Genomic DNA, 16,059 nt, shown 5'->3' on the forward strand with positions numbered 1-16,059 from the left:
GGCATCTTGGTTGGATAATCCGTATATTTGTCCGAATCCCGAGTTAGGTTAATAGGGATCATTAATAATAAGTTTGATAACTTATATCAAAACAAAGTAATATGATGCTTGCGTTTTTAGTCAAAGGATAAATTATCTTTTTGAGTTTATTCTTTACTTATTCCAAAACTTTATCTATTCAACCAAACACAATAATACTAATATGTACATATTCTATTCAATGAACCAAATCAAGTAATACCTATTGTATCTCTATGCCATTCCCATCAAATATCAATTCCAATTTTATTCCATTTCAACAAACCAAACATGTTGTTAAAGAAAACAATACCTTCACGTTATCAACACGATGTTCCGATAATATTATTTGAGTTTCATGAATAATGTATCGAGTTCATTATTACTAAAAATTTTATCACACGCATATACATATGAAAATTATGTATTTACAATACGTAATTGTGTTTAAAAATAACATATAATAAATAATGGAACATATGGTTTGGAACTAATTAATAATAACACATGAAATACACACGATATTAAAATGGAACAAAAATAGATTAAATTGTGAGTAAAATGAAATTTAAACAGGAAAATACATCGATTAAGAATACTAAATGAATACAATTATTTATCATGGTATTGTCATCAATTCTAAATTGGTGCCAAGTTTATTTGTGACACTAAATCAACAACATTATATATATATATATATATAACAAATATATTTATTAAAATTTTATATAAAATTAAGAATTGCTTAGCTCAAAACTTTTTATGTATATAGTGTCATTGGTTGAAATTGATTATGAATAAGTTAAAATGGAATAATAATAAATTAAAATAGAAGAATTAATTTATAGAAAAAGCCAGTAAGTTGGGAAATATATTAAAGCAGTGTAAGAAGGTGGGAATATGGGTAATCTAATCTACATTTAGATAATCTTTGGGTAATGTTGTTGATGTTTTAATGAATAGTAGGGGTTGACTCTTCAATAAGAAAATAAGCAAATTTACATTTGAAAATGTATATTCTTTGGTAGCTTTACAGTTGCAATTCCTGTTGGTCGTTCCGCGCCTGGAGGAAGAAACCTACTTTATAAATATAAAAAATTAAAAACCATAGCAGTAACATTTCTTTAAGGTTGAAATCTTCTTTAACTACTTGTACTTTTTGTAATTTCCGAATTTAGTTGTTATACTTTTGTTTATTGGAAATTAGTCTCTTTATTTTTCAGATTTTAAATTTTAACTCTATTTCTTAACACTGTTAAAATTATTTAGGTTAATTTAGCCCCCGTACTTTAATTTTGTGACATTGAGTCCCTATACTTTTTATGGTTTGAAAATATTGGTGTTTTCGTCAGTTTTGCAATTAGAATGGTTGATTTGGCTGTTATAAAAAAATAACTCTTTTATCCCTCATTATTTACAGTTTTGTATCAATTTGGTCTTTATTCTTTAAAAGTACTTAACCAATTACAAAAAAATTGTATTTTCAAAAATATATAAAATTGTGAAAAATTAAAAAGCCTTCAAATTTTAAAAATAAACATAATTTTAAATAATTTAAAAATATATAAAAATATAAAATTTTTCCAAAAATTCAAAAAAAAAAGTGTTATTTACTTAGAATTGTCCATTAATGGAGCCGAGTCAAGTTGTGGCCCAGGACCCAAAAATTGTTCAAGCCCAATCTTGTTTTCGACCCGCCCCAATGCACCAAAAAGCTAATTTCACTTCTCAAAAATTCATAAAATATTAAAAATATGTTTTTATATTAATATAATTATATATTATACTTAATTTTAATTTTAGAAATATTTTTACTATTTAAATTGAATTCAAACTGGACCGGCTTAACTAGGCCTAGGACATTAAGAACTTTGTCCAAGCTCGGCCTAAGTCGGGCCAGGCGAATTGTTTGGCCCATCGACATGTCTATTAATTTACTTCCTGAATGATAGTAATGTCTCTTAAAACTTTGAGTTATTCGTTTGGTCCATATTAAATCAAATTTGAACACATTTTTTATTATTATCGATCAGATTAATTATATGTCAAAAATATTTTTATGCAAATTTAATTACAAAGTATTTAGAATATTAGTATAGATTCATTTTAATATTGATACAAACTCTAAACCAGTTTAAATTAAATTTAATTTTTTTTGTTCAAAATACACTATATTAAAAGAATTTTATATAAAAAACCCATTTTGAAAAAATACAAAGGCAATAAATGAAGTACTCAAATTTTCATTAAAAATTCATGGTCTATTTATTATATAAGGACCTCCAATTTCAAATTTTATGGCTATTTAATACCTTTAGCTATTAGAACTCAATTTTTGCACTTAATGCAATTTAGCTCTCTTCATCAAATTAGGTATGTAAACGGCAAAATTTCTTAACGAAATTTTTATATGGTATTTCTGTCATACTGTAGACCATATAATAATAATAATAATAATAATAATAAGTTTTTTCGACTTCCGATTTGTGGTCCCGAAACCACTGTTCCGATTTCACTGAAAACGGGCTGTTACTTTGCCGGTTGAGTTTTTAAGACTCCACAAATGGGTAGACGGTGTCACATTTATTTAATTTATTTTTCTATTACACTTGTCAAATCTCAACCTATTTGTAGAGTCTAAAAAACATGTATGAAATAATTTTCCTTTTTAAGTGGGGTTAGAAATTTGGATTAATAATGTATTAAACCATATTCGTGTAATTATTTAAAATTATATTAAAATCATATTGAAGATGATATTTATTCATAAAATTTGGCAAAAACTATTTTATTAAAGATACTTATTTGACTTATAAAATTTCTCTTGGGTAGGCAACTAACTCAATAATGGGTAGATAAAATTATATTTCTAAAACTTTAATTAAACCGTTGGTGCCTATAAATTAACAAGAGGTTAGTAATAATTCAAAAGTGGATATGGTTCAACCTTTCTATATTAATTTGGTCTTACATCAAAGCTCATAGGTTCCTCGATTTTAAAATCTGCAAGAATTAAAACTAATTTAAAATCATATACGGTGCTATTATTTGAGGAGACAAATTCTGACTACTGTTTCTTGTTCCTTCTATGCTACTCAAAAATTATTACAACCATAAATTGCAGTACAAATAATACATAATTAATCATCCCAATTTAATTTGGAATCAATTTAGATTGGAAATTAAAAAAGTAACCTCAAACTCATCCGAATTTTGAAACTTGCATTAATTAAAAATAGCAAATGATGTAATTTGCCAACTTTTGAAGATAAATATCATAAAATTCAAAGTGTGAATGTAAGAAGATTCTTTGAGAGCAACCCTAATGGTTTAGATAACATCAAGACATGAATAGTTATTGTATGATCCACTTGATGATGTAAATTAATTATTACTAACCATTGAACTGTGGTGCTAACATGCTGACAGCATTAATTTATTTCTTCCAACCATATCATTTTTATTTTGGTATTACCAATTAAAATACATGAAAAGAATAAAACAAAGTCATTGGTATTTTTAGGAAAAATAAAATCATAACCCTGCATGCAATTCTTTTATTTTAACTCCTACCTAATCCTGTCTCTTTTAATTATCATTTCTGCTTAATTCTCGTTTCCCATCAACCATACGTTTTTCTTCTCAAGTTTCACAACATTACTTTGGAATATAAGTTGTAATGTTTTTAGCTTACATTCCAATTTCCTCAATCAACTACATTTTACCATTACCAAGTGAAAAGAATTTGCATAAAATTATATTTTTAATTCCTTTTATGTAAAATTCAAACAAGGCTTTCATTGAATTAGTCAAGTTGAAATTTTCAAAATTATCGTCTGTGCATCTTTTTTTTTTATAGATTTCATAAAGTATAAAAAACAAAAAAAACACTCATATAATAATATCAATGACTTTGTAAAAAGAATAAAATATAATTTTGGTTGAAAGGATGTATTAGGTTAAAATCTTAGTATTTTCTTAAATTTTATATAAAATATAAAATAATAAAAATATCTTCAAAATAATATTAATTACTTGGTAAAAAAATATAGATTTTAATTTCACAACTAATTTAATATCTAACTCAATCTATTACACTTACATCATGTTTGGGTCACTCAACGGAATAATGTGGGAATGGAATAAATCACTTAATAGATTAAAGTGAAAATAAAATAGAAATTTGTAATAGTGTGTTCTAAATAATATATGAAAATGACAAAGTTACCCTTAATATTTTTAATATAATATTTAATCACATTATAAAATATAATTATGATTAATAATATTTTCATAAAAATCATATTTAATCATCTATCTAAATGTTAATAATATAAATCAATAATGGTCCAGCAATTCTCGTTTCTTCAATTTTTTTCCACCCCAAAATTCATCATCTTCATCTTACCTCGTGTTCTCCAAAATTCTTATTCTAGAAAAACTGAAAGAGATTCCTGTTTTCATTCTTCACCTTTCATTATTTTTGATATTTTTTCTCATCTATCCATTCACACATCCGAACATCAAAGAATAAAAAAAACTTTTCAGCCATTATCAAAGTTTTAAACCAACAATTGTGGTTAAAAGATAGAAATGAAGACACTATAACTATTTAATTAAGCCATGTACTAAATTAGAAATTTGTGTTGGTGACCTAGAACCTATTAAACCCCTTATCGAATATGTTGTTTTTATCTAGAAATCAATTTCTCTCCTTCTTTGGTGTTGAATTAGTTAGAAGATAAACTCACATTTCTCAATGCAAGGATCCACAATGAATTGATAAAATAGGATAGAAAATATAACTTTTCTTTATATAGGGTTGCTTGACAAGAAAGATGAAAAATTGAAAGAAAAAGTAATTTTCTCTTCACTAGCTACTTGGTAAAATTAAAAATAGGAAAGAAAATGATTTTTTAAATGTATAATTTTAATATAGGTTGTTCTCTTATTTTCTTTTCTCTTATCATTTTAATTTGGAACGATTTAATTTTTATACATTAAAATGAAAATTGATAATCTCTTCTATTTTCTTTCCTCACAATTTCTTTTTTCATTTTTTCATTCTCTTTCCTTCCATTTTTCCACTCAATCATTTATACCCATAGATAAATAATTCTAGAGAAAAAACTATTTTACAACAATGGTGGGAAAAGACTGTCAGCCTTTTGAAGCCCATATGGAATGGGCTTTCATCAGCTCGAAACATTTTCATGCTTAGCCCATTTTTTTCCAGTCCTGACAAAAGATAGCTAAAAAAAAATTGTTCCAAGTTTATCTTATTTATACAATTTCAGTGGCAGTTATATCAGTTTAGATTAAAATGGCGGTTGCCGCTGGTGGAGCAACCACAGCAGGCGTACGTTTATTTTCAGTTCCTCGCACTTTACCGGCTATCAGGACTTCATCATTCGTGACGACGTTGCCTTTCTCGAAGTTGGGTTCTTTTCCAGGGCGGGTAAGAAGCAATGAACCCGCAAGGAAGAAGCTTTTAGTTATCCGAGCTGCAAGAACTGAGTCTCAAGGCGTTTCTCTTGGTTTCAGGGCTCCTAATTTCCAGGTTTCTCCATTACCAATACATTAAAAACTTTTTTACATGTCGAACACTTGTATTTTCTTTTACAAATATTTTGTTTCCTTTGGAGGGTAGTTGCCAGAGCCTCTGACTGGGAAGACTTGGACTTTGGAAGATCTTGAATCATACCCTGCTTTGTTGGTAATGGCCCATTTATTTTCTTGCAATATTTATTCTGTTTCGGTCCTTTGTTCTGGTTTATTGTGGTTATGCTTCTTTGGGTTAAAAGGTTTATGAGTTTTATCCTTTAATTATCTATTATATGGTGTTACTTGCTATTGACTGGGATTACATTAAATATAGTTAACGTAGGTTTCTTTTGTGGAATTTGTAAATTAAAGGTATTTTTAGGTTTTGGGATTTTCAAGTTGATTTATTGTACATAGTTGAAGGAATGTTAACACTTTTCAAGTGTTTCAATTAGGAAGAGATGTGAAATCCCTGCTTGTTTTCTTAATTTATTGATTGGAATTTCATGAACTGAGCAAGAGGTGAAATGATTGAAAATGGGGATCACTGTCAGGTTGGAATATGTACTTTTGGTCTCATTGTTCTTTTTTTATATAGAGCAATGCCTCAGTATTTGGAGGAGGATGGTTTTCTTGTCAAGAGATTTGACAAAATGAATAATTAGAACCGAGCCTTTTAACAATGGCAGGCAAAGATACAATATAACAGTTGAAACTAACCTGGGGTTCAGAATTACATATTAGAAGAGATAATTTGTTCAGATTAGAAGATGTAAGCAGGTATTAGCATAAATTATGATCATCTTTCCTTTTTCTTTTTGGATTCTTGGCTATTGTGACATTTCTTCTTCTTACTGAAGAATATATAATCATAAGATTTGTAGTAATATGTTCTTTTGCAGGTTATGTTTATATGCAACCACTGCCCATTTGTTAAGCACCTGAAGAAGGATATTGCGAAGCTTTCCAATTTCTATATGAAGGTAACTAAGTGCCCTTCCACTTTCTGAGTTTTTCAGCTTGCTTTATTTCGTGTTATTAATGGAACTTGGAAAGAAAAATGACTGTACAACAATCCAAAATTTATTGCACTCAATTGCAGAAAGGGCTGGCTGTTGTTGCAATATCTTCGAATTCTGTAGCCACTCACCCACAGGTTCCACTGATCCCCTAATTTGAGAATAGAGATGCTTTGAAGCTGTTTGTATGATTTCTCCAGATGAACTTTTGTTCACAGGACGGACCCCAATTCATGGCCGAAGATGCTAAGCTATATAATTATCCTTTCCCTTATCTATATGATGAGGTATAATTATCTTAATATACTTTTACTTTCATTTTTGAGATTTAGAAATCTGGCACATTTCTTCCGGTATATCTTTTCTGTCTTTTGACATTTCATACATGTGAATAGAATAAGTTTGCTTTGTAATTGATTTTCTCCTTCCATGATTCTTATTGATTAAGTTGAATATGTTTTAACCTCAGACACAAGATGTTGCAAGAGACTTTGGGGCAGTCTGTACACCCGAGTTTTTTCTATTTAAAAAGGTGATCAGGATCTGCTTTAACTTAACATCAAATTGAATTACCTTAGTAGATGACAACCATCCTTGAACCAGGTCGGCAGTGATAAGTAGTAGTCTGCCTTGGAGGCCATATATCAAGGGTTGAATGTTACAAATTTGTGATTTATCACATTGTAATCCACTTAGAAGATTGTGGGATGAGTCTTGGGGATCATTTTGAAGAGTCTTTAAAATAATAACTGTATTGACTTAGTTAAGCTATCCCTTTGAAACAGGACGGTAGGAGGCCATTTGAGCTGGTATATCACGGCCAATTTGATGATTCCCGGCCAAGTAATAGTGTTCCTGTTACTGGAAGGTTTGGTTTTATGAATTTCAGCTTAATATGCTTTAATAATATGAAGACTTGTTCCTGTTGCAAACAAATCTGCTTGGTTTAATCATTTGTAGGGACTTAAGCCTTGCTATAGACAGTGTTCTAAGTGGCCAACCAGTGCCATCAGTTCAGAAACCAAGGTGCATTCTTCCTTAAGTAGTTTGTTATTATTATTTTTAAACATTTCATGTTTTGAGTCGATGGATTTCCAACTAAAAGTGATTATTTCCCTTTGGAACAGTGTTGGATGCAGCATAAAGTGGCACCCACAGAAGAGTTGGTAATCTGCAAAAACCTTTTCCAGTTATCTGATGAATATATATAATCAAAGTGGCATCCGCATTTCTATGTTTTTGGTGGAAATAGATGACATTGGAACCTACTTATTTTCCTGAAATAAAGGCTTTCATAGTACGTGCTTTGGATTCCTGGAAGCAGAAAGGTTTAACATGTAATTTTGTATATATAAAATTCTTTGGCATACAGATAAAAAAGCTGTTACCAATGCTGTTACCAATGTCGGCATGCAATAATCATCTGTTATTAATTACTTGGGTTCTGACTCTGAGAAACATTAAAAGACTGAAATGGTAGCCTAAGCTATCAATAGGCCTAAGATTGAGTACACATGACTAGGAGCAATGCACCCTTTCAAGAACACGATGCTGCCTGCCTGGGCCAAAAGAGGTAACTTCAAGTCATTATCTTTTGCATCGCAACTCATTTGGATGTCATCAAAGCATGACAAATTATATATAAGATGTGGAATAATTAGTAAATTCGAAACATGAAATAATAAATCTAAATAAAACAAACAAGAATGACAAAACCTGAACTTTTAATTTAACATGCAAGTAGAAATTCAAGGTGTATAAAATCTCTATTTAACTTTTGGGAAAACAAAATCTCATCTAAATAAAACCTTAGACAATTAATAATCAAGATTGGAATGCACAATTTTTATATATAACGAAAAGAAAATCTTCAATCCTTGCAAAGAAATGCACAAAGACAATCTTGTTCAACCATTATAGTAGTTTACAAATGCCTTTTAAATTGGTACAAAATAATGATGGAAATAAGTCTAAAATCCAGTATGAAATAGTGACGCCACGTCATGTGTATTTTTTTTAATAGTTTAATGTCACATCAGCGTTTTCATCTTAATTTTTTCTATAAAAGACTCCTACAATAATAAAAGAAGAAATTAGATTGAAATAATTTAAGCATGATTACTGAATCACATGATAGGCGCGTACCGCCATGAATGAATTACTATAACACCCCAAACTCGGCCTAAACGTTACGGTCGGATTATGAGGATTACATCCTACGTGAAAATGCTAATGTTTAGCTTTGGTGAAAAGTTCATTTTAATACATTAAAACGCTTCCATTCTGACAAACTCGTAAGTACTTTGATGAAAACCACGAAATATTAACTCTATTAAAACAAATCAAACTCGCTTTATCACTTGCACAGTAAAAACATAGTATCGAGTTTCAAAAACTTTGCAGCAAAAAACATTTAGCAATTTTGGTCTTAGGAAATCATAGTTTATTATTAGTTACGTCATCTCAATTAGAATACCAATTGAAAATAGAAATTTTAAAAAATAAAAATCCAAGTTAATGTTAAAGTTCCAAACAAGAATTAACAGTTTCAAAAGTTCGTAGGGTTCATACATAAGTCTAAAACATACTTAATCAAAATGGGTAAATCGAGCTCTAGAGTCGTCGTCCAATCCTAAGCTTGAGGATCACCTGAAATGAAACAAAATAAATGAGTGAGCTAGAAGCCCAGTGTGTGACTTGACCACATCAGAGTTTACTTAAGGAGTTTGCAAAGAGGAATAATCAATTCAGAGTTTTTCATAACATATAACATATCGAAATCATATTATTTAACATATTAGAGTCATATCATATATCATATAACATATCAGACATATCTTACCCCCATTCGCTACACACTATCTCTGTCCAACCAATCACACCAATTAGGACTACAAGAGTCCATCAAAATACAAAGGACTTCACCAAGTACATACTCTATTATATACCATCGAGATTCGTATTTAATAGCAAAATACAATTAAATTATACAACTTTCTGTAATCAATTTTAACCATAGCATTTCACTCAATAATTATTAATAACATACCTCAATATTGTACAATACATTATATCACGAATAAATAATAACTAACTTGGTTTCGGGTCATAAAAATACAAACCGGAAGCTTGTGTCATTCGTCGTCAACTTTAGCCTTTCATTTCCCTTTCGACGATCTTGCGTCGTTTTTTGCTACGAATAATAATTTAGTAATGGTATAATATAAAATATAAATTCATTAAATATTTCAAATTGCAATTCATCATATTCAATTTATCAGTCAATTTATCATCTCATTACGATTTAATCCATATCACACCTTTTTGTACCAAATTGTAAACAATTCAAATTACAATCACACAAAAAATTCATAATTCAAGAATATATTGCAAACACATATAATCATACCATATGAATTTACTTGGTTAAACAATCAAACAAATTGAAACTTTAAGAACTATTTAACAATTTTGTCATTTCCGATTATTTCCAATTTGGACCAATTTCGATCTATACAATTATTCTATTCATTTGATCAATTCCACACATCTTATATCGGCATATTATAAACATATGTCAATTCAATTTTATTTTTGATATCTCTAATTTTTTCAATTGATTCAATTTAGTCCTCGAAAACAAAATAACCATATCTTTCAAATTTGAGCTTCGTTTTCTAATCCGATTTCAATCTCATCGTTTATAAATTCTCTACTATCTATTTTTTAAATCTCACAACGTTACAAATAATTCAATTTAGTCCTTATGTTACAAAATTAACATTTAAACTTTACAAACCGGTCCTTTTCATATCTAAGCTCAAAATCTAATAATTTAACACAAAAAACTTCAAGAAATCAACATTGAGAACTTTTGAAAACTTTAACAGTTTTGAAAAATAACATATGGAGCAGCTAGATTAAGCTCTTGGGATTTCAAAAATATAAAAATTATAAAAAAAAAAACTAAGGAGTTACTTGAATTTTAAGGTTAAAGCTTTCAAAACCCTAAATGGCGTTAAGTTTCTTTTCTTTCTATTTGCTTCGGGTGAATGGGGAAGAAGATGATATGTTCATTCCTTCCCCCACTAACTTTATAATAATGTAAAATTTTAAGTTTTTTTTCTTTTCTTTTACTTCATTTAAACCATATTTTTTTTATTAATCAACACATGGTCTAATTGTCGTTTCAGTCCTTTGGTTCATTTCCTAATTAAAAGTCTATAACAATCGAACTTTTACTATTTTTATAATTTAGTCCCTATACTTTAATTAATCACTAATTCGATAAAATTGACTATTCAAACTTCAAGTCATCTACAATATAACTCCTTAAATATTTAATAAAAATATTTAATAAAATTGACTATCCAAACTTCAAGTCATCTACAATATAACTCCTTAAATATTTAATAAAAATATTTAAGATCTCGATGCAAGGAAATAAAATCCCAAAATTAAATTTTTCTGACATCACTAGCTTTCGAGTCGTTACATAAAAAGAGTCGCATATCTCATATCCAAAGTGATGAAGCAATGGAGGTGATAGATTGAGACAAGATGTTTAAATTTGACTTTGACTTGGTTTTCTGGTGGTTTTAAGATCTAAACCGTTAGATTAAAAGATAAAAGAATGGATTATTTGGTGTCCTTTTTTTACTAGTGGCGCTGTCAAAGTGGGACAGTGAAGGAAGAGGATGAGAAAAAGAAAAGGAGAGAGAGGAAAGAAAGAATAAAGAATTAAATTTTATATAATTTTTGAGAGCCTAAATATTAGGGTTGGAAATGCGAAAAAGCTCTAAATGTAATTCTCCTAAAATTAGTAAAGAGAAGTTGTAGATCCATCTCAACAGCATCATATTTAGGATATACAATCGACAACATCATGTGATGGGTCGACGTCAGACAGGTAGATTGGTTCCTACTTCCAATTATATTCCATTCCCACTCTTGATTTGAGGAGGTGGTGGACTCACTACCAACAGTAATCCCCCCAACCATTTTCATTTCCTGCATTTTCATATCATAGTAATTGTTATTGTTTGTTTTCGTCCTCCAAATTATTGTTATAGCAATTTTAAATTTGGAGTCATGCAATTCATAAATGCATGTGATATTATCAGTGGTCCTCTGTGTTAATTATAAACCAGGCCCCCTACCACATGTTCATTTCGCATAAAAAAATGACAAATTTATGAGAATGAAAGTTTAAATGGAGCAAAAAAGCTAGGGAATAAAAGACTTCCAGCATTTGGTTCAATAATAAGCTTTTTCCTTTCATTTTCCATTTTCAAACAATTGGGTTTCAAAATATTTTTTAATTAAGAAAAAACTTGGAAGGAAAATTAATTTAGAAAGCGTTTGGTGGGAAAAATGAACAATCTTTTAACTTTTTATTTTATTTTTATCTTTTAAGCATATGGGAGAATTTTGTTCAAAAAATATGGATGCACCATCAACAAATAATAATACGACATCTCATCACTAAAGGGCTTGTAAATAAATATTAATAACTTTTAATTAAATAATAATTAATTAGAAATAATTACTAAAACCCTAAATTTTAAACCCGAGATCCTAGACTCTAAATTCGATGCCCTAAACCCATCCAAAATCTTAAATCTAAGATTTATTAATATTTATTTATTATAGTAACATTTAATATTTAATTATGTTTAAATAAAATTATTAGAATTTATTCATAAGTCCTCCATATTTTTGTTTAATTTAATGATAATGTGTCATGTTAATTATTTATTGATGGTGAATGAGACTTATACATCGATGCATCAAATATTTTTTGGTACTTTGCATATCCTTTTACGATCCTTGATAATAGAATATGTTTTACCACTACACCCAACTACTTATTAGTATCGATAGATCAAATATTGTGACTAAAAACATATAAATTTTCTATCCCTTTCTCTGTTTTTTCCTCTTCTATTTTTTTATTTTTATTTCAAAATTCTTTCCATCCAACCCAATTAAGTAAAATCTATATATACACTACAAGTATGAGATAAAGAAGAAGACAATGAATTATATTACAAAAATTTTGAACGAATCGAGTCATACAAATAAATTACTTAATTTCCAGATTTCAGGAAATGATTCATACTTCTAAAAATATATATATAATTTGGACAACCTAAGCTACCTTATAATGAAGTAAATGAAAAGGAAAGATATTTATAATAAAAAAAACTCCTGAATTTTTATTACATTTAAATAAATCTTACTTTTAATTTATACCTAAATAAATCCTTGAGATAAATCAAACTTTCATTTGAAATTAATAAGGCTTTATTTGGATATAAATCAAATGATAAAAAGTTATTTAAAAATAATAAATATACAAGGCTTACTTGGTTTATAAAAATATTCATTTATAAAAAAATAGTATGTATAAGAATTACTATATGAAATTAGAAATTGATTTCAAGGTTTTGAAAAAAGTTCAGACCCAGAAAGATCAAAGGAAGTCCAAGTTTCAGCCATTAAATTTGCAGAAATCTTAAGCTGGTCATCAACTGGAAACGACTCCAACTGTTGCAGTTGACATTCAAAGCTTGGGGTGTTTGCTGCATAATTTGACCAGAAAACATCTTGCACCATTTCATCAGCTAACAAGTTTTGCAACCCGAACGCATTGATTTCATCACTTTCCAACAATTCCTCAACACTGTTATCTTTTAGATGTTGCTCAACTTGAGGCATTTCTTGGAGCATATTATAAGATTCTGGAATTGTATGAACTACTGGTAACTCCATGGATGACTCGTTTTGGTTGTTGGTATCTTGTTCTAAACAACTCCAAGGATCCATCCCTTCATTAGGCCATTCTTGAGTAAGAATTATCTCAGGCTGATCTGAACTTGTACTCTGGTTCAAGAATTGAGCAAAGATAACAGCTAGATCAATATCCGACCCAGTAGTAGTAGCAGGTCCTGGTTGGTTCCCTGTGTCTCCATGGGAAGTAGTGGCACCCATCATATGCTCCTGGTGAGTCCCGAAACTAGTTAAATTCTTGCTATAATTCGTGGAAACCTGAGCACCGTTTTTGTCCACCCTGTTGGACTTACCTCGTCGACTCTTGCGACAACCACCGCCAACAGGCACATTCCTAAGGGAACCACCTTTGGTCCAATACCTTCGGCAACCTTTGCAAAAGTACCGCGGCTGGGACAAGCTGTAGTTGTTGTAATAACAGAACTTGGTGTTAGCAGAGGCACAACGTGGACAATTGGGAGCAAGTTCAGCGTTGGATTTCCAGTTTCTGTCAATGGCCAACATCGGCCTAGGAGCACACTGCAACATACTCTCACTAATTGCGAACATATTTGCAGATACAGAAAAACACTCGAAAGCTAGCACCACCAAAGATGAATCACTTTGTAATAAAATTGTAAAGGGGGATGGTAGTCAAAAAGGGTATGTGGGATTAAGATAGAGTGTGCATATATGTATTTTGTGGAGGATGCAAATGGGGAAACGTGGGCGGTTGGCGAGCCGTCAGGACCAAGAAATGGAAGAGAGATCAAAGGAGATGGAAGGGGAATAGGCAACGGGGAGTGATGGTGATGGAGTAAGGGTTGTATTGTAGTACACTCCAACTGCTTTAATTACAAAGGTAGATGGATCGTGTGTGACTCTTTATTTTCATAATTTCCAGTCATGTGCCATTTTCTTATCATTGCCCCCCCAATATAGATTGTGATTGAAGTATAAGTCAAAACAATTCTAGTTGTGCTTCTATTATACTATATCAAAATTGATTTGAAATGGTTACACTATACAAGCATGGTTGATTAGATCGTAGTGAAAATGGAAAATGATAATCATATGTACATATTAGTTTAATCCAATTTGAGCAGATTAGAGGAGTAACTCAGCTTAAACATGTATATATTATTTGTGGGGTGAGTTGTTTTGGTTGATGATATATATAAATCTCATTTTACCATTTTTATAACTCTAACTCTGAAATTTCAAAGGCAAGAGTCTAGTATGGTGTATCTGCTTGCACTCTTCTGTAGGTTCAAAACCAGAGTTTGAATAAATTAATTTAGATTTTTTTTTCATTTCAGTTTATCCTCTATTCTAATTTTGTATAAATTATCTTTGAATTCCTCAACTGAACTATAAAATTTTTAAAAATATTAAACTTTGAATGTTTTACCTCTTTCTTTCTTAGAAGTACTTTTGAATGTTAATGATCCGGTAAACACATCTAATGAGGATGTAGGATAATAGGTTATGGATGTATAGAGAGAGTTTGCTGATTCGGGTTTAGTAATCCTTTCCATTAGTTGTTCTATTGTTCTTCTGTTTTTGGGTTTTAAAATATATATGATTTTCCTAAAAAATATTAGAGTCAGACTCGTACTCATGACGTTGGTGGAAGAAAATTTTAATATTAAAAATATTTAACATTTCAACCATAAGTAAAATGGTAAAATACTTATGAATAAATCTCATTAGTCCCAAGTTTAGTTGATTTATTTAAACATTCTACATAAAATGTAAAAAACAAAATACCACTTTATTAAAAAAATTAAAAACATTTTTCAAATTGACTTTTAATATCAACTCAACCAATCACATTATATATAATATAAATATATATATGTGATGCAGTATAAATACTATAATCCAACTCATGATTTCAAGAAATAAACCAAAAAGAAACTACATTTATTCAAGAACTTATATGCATTTCAACTCTTTGCCTCAAATATAAAGGCCACAAGCCTAATAGAAAATTATGTTGACTTGGCAAATAAGTCCATGCAGGATTTTGTAGAGTTTTGAGATTCGAATAAGAAAAAAAATATTTGGTTAAATCAAGATTGATTTGAATAGAATGACAATATTTTCTTGGAAAATGAAAAATTAAAGTCTAACCATCCCACATGGGAAACATATAATAGCATTTATAGAGGAGAATGTGGGCAGGGCAGGGTCAACAAAATCATCAAATACAGTGTTCTTCACTCGTGATCCTTTGATGAAGGAGCGGACCGTCGAGTGGAGGGGCATCATTAGCTACGTGTCCTCCTTTCCTTCCATTAAAATTGTATTTCTTTGAGTCCAATAAATTAAATATCAACACATTAAAAGTATTTATTTTTACATTTCATATATTTTTTTATTATTTTAAAATATATCCATTTAATGATATAATGGTGAACGAGTTTTGTTACATTAAATTTTTGTTTTGACTTTAATCCGTATATATCTCTAAGCCATTACAAAATTTAGAAAATACAAATTTTGCAAAATTGAGTAACCTAAAATTGATAAGTTCTAAGTAGTTATTTACGGTGACACTTGTAGTGAGATTTTTAAAATGAAAACTAAAATGATCTTAGTCATTAGATCAAAATAAATGGTTTTAAGTCTTAGATTTTGTATTTATCTTATCTTATTAAAATAAAATCAACAACACCCAATCTTTCTCTTCTTCTTCTTTTTT

At 29.5% G+C, this 16,059-nt stretch overlaps 2 protein-coding genes across 2 annotated transcripts; one reads left to right on the top strand and one right to left on the bottom strand.

Annotated features, from left to right (window-relative positions):
- The first annotated feature begins 5,313 nt into the window (after positions 1 to 5,313).
- LOC105771140 (uncharacterized) lies at positions 5,314 to 8,017 on the top strand. Its single transcript, XM_012592549.2, has 9 exons — positions 5,314 to 5,578; positions 5,669 to 5,734; positions 6,465 to 6,545; positions 6,665 to 6,718; positions 6,800 to 6,868; positions 7,051 to 7,113; positions 7,367 to 7,449; positions 7,542 to 7,607; positions 7,709 to 8,017. Exons 1-9 carry the CDS (start codon positions 5,342 to 5,344, stop codon positions 7,749 to 7,751), a joined length of 762 nt encoding a protein of 253 aa, XP_012448003.1. The 5' UTR covers positions 5,314 to 5,341; the 3' UTR covers positions 7,752 to 8,017.
- Positions 8,018 to 12,604: 4,587 nt separating this feature from the next.
- Positions 12,605 to 14,258, bottom strand: LOC105771109 (dof zinc finger protein DOF1.2). The gene has a single exon (XM_012592510.2). It carries the CDS (start codon positions 13,920 to 13,922, stop codon positions 13,023 to 13,025), a length of 900 nt encoding a protein of 299 aa, XP_012447964.1. The 5' UTR covers positions 13,923 to 14,258; the 3' UTR covers positions 12,605 to 13,022.
- Between the last annotated feature and the right edge of the window lie 1,801 nt (positions 14,259 to 16,059).

The sequence above is a fragment of the Gossypium raimondii genome, chromosome 5, assembly GCF_025698545.1.
Source record: "Gossypium raimondii isolate GPD5lz chromosome 5, ASM2569854v1, whole genome shotgun sequence".
NCBI lineage: Eukaryota > Viridiplantae > Streptophyta > Magnoliopsida > Malvales > Malvaceae > Gossypium > Gossypium raimondii.

Coding starts and splice junctions, on each gene's coding strand:
- LOC105771140 (XM_012592549.2), top strand. CDS start 5,342: ATGGCGGTTGCCGCTGGTGGAGCAACCACAGCAGGCGTACGTTTATTT. Junction 5,579..5,668: donor TCAGGGCTCCTAATTTCCAG/GTTTCTCCATTA, acceptor TTTGGAGGGTAG/TTGCCAGAGCCTCTGACTGG. Junction 6,546..6,664: donor TTTCCAATTTCTATATGAAG/GTAACTAAGTGC, acceptor ACTCAATTGCAG/AAAGGGCTGGCTGTTGTTGC.
- LOC105771109 (XM_012592510.2), bottom strand. CDS start 13,922: ATGTTCGCAATTAGTGAGAGTATGTTGCAGTGTGCTCCTAGGCCGATG.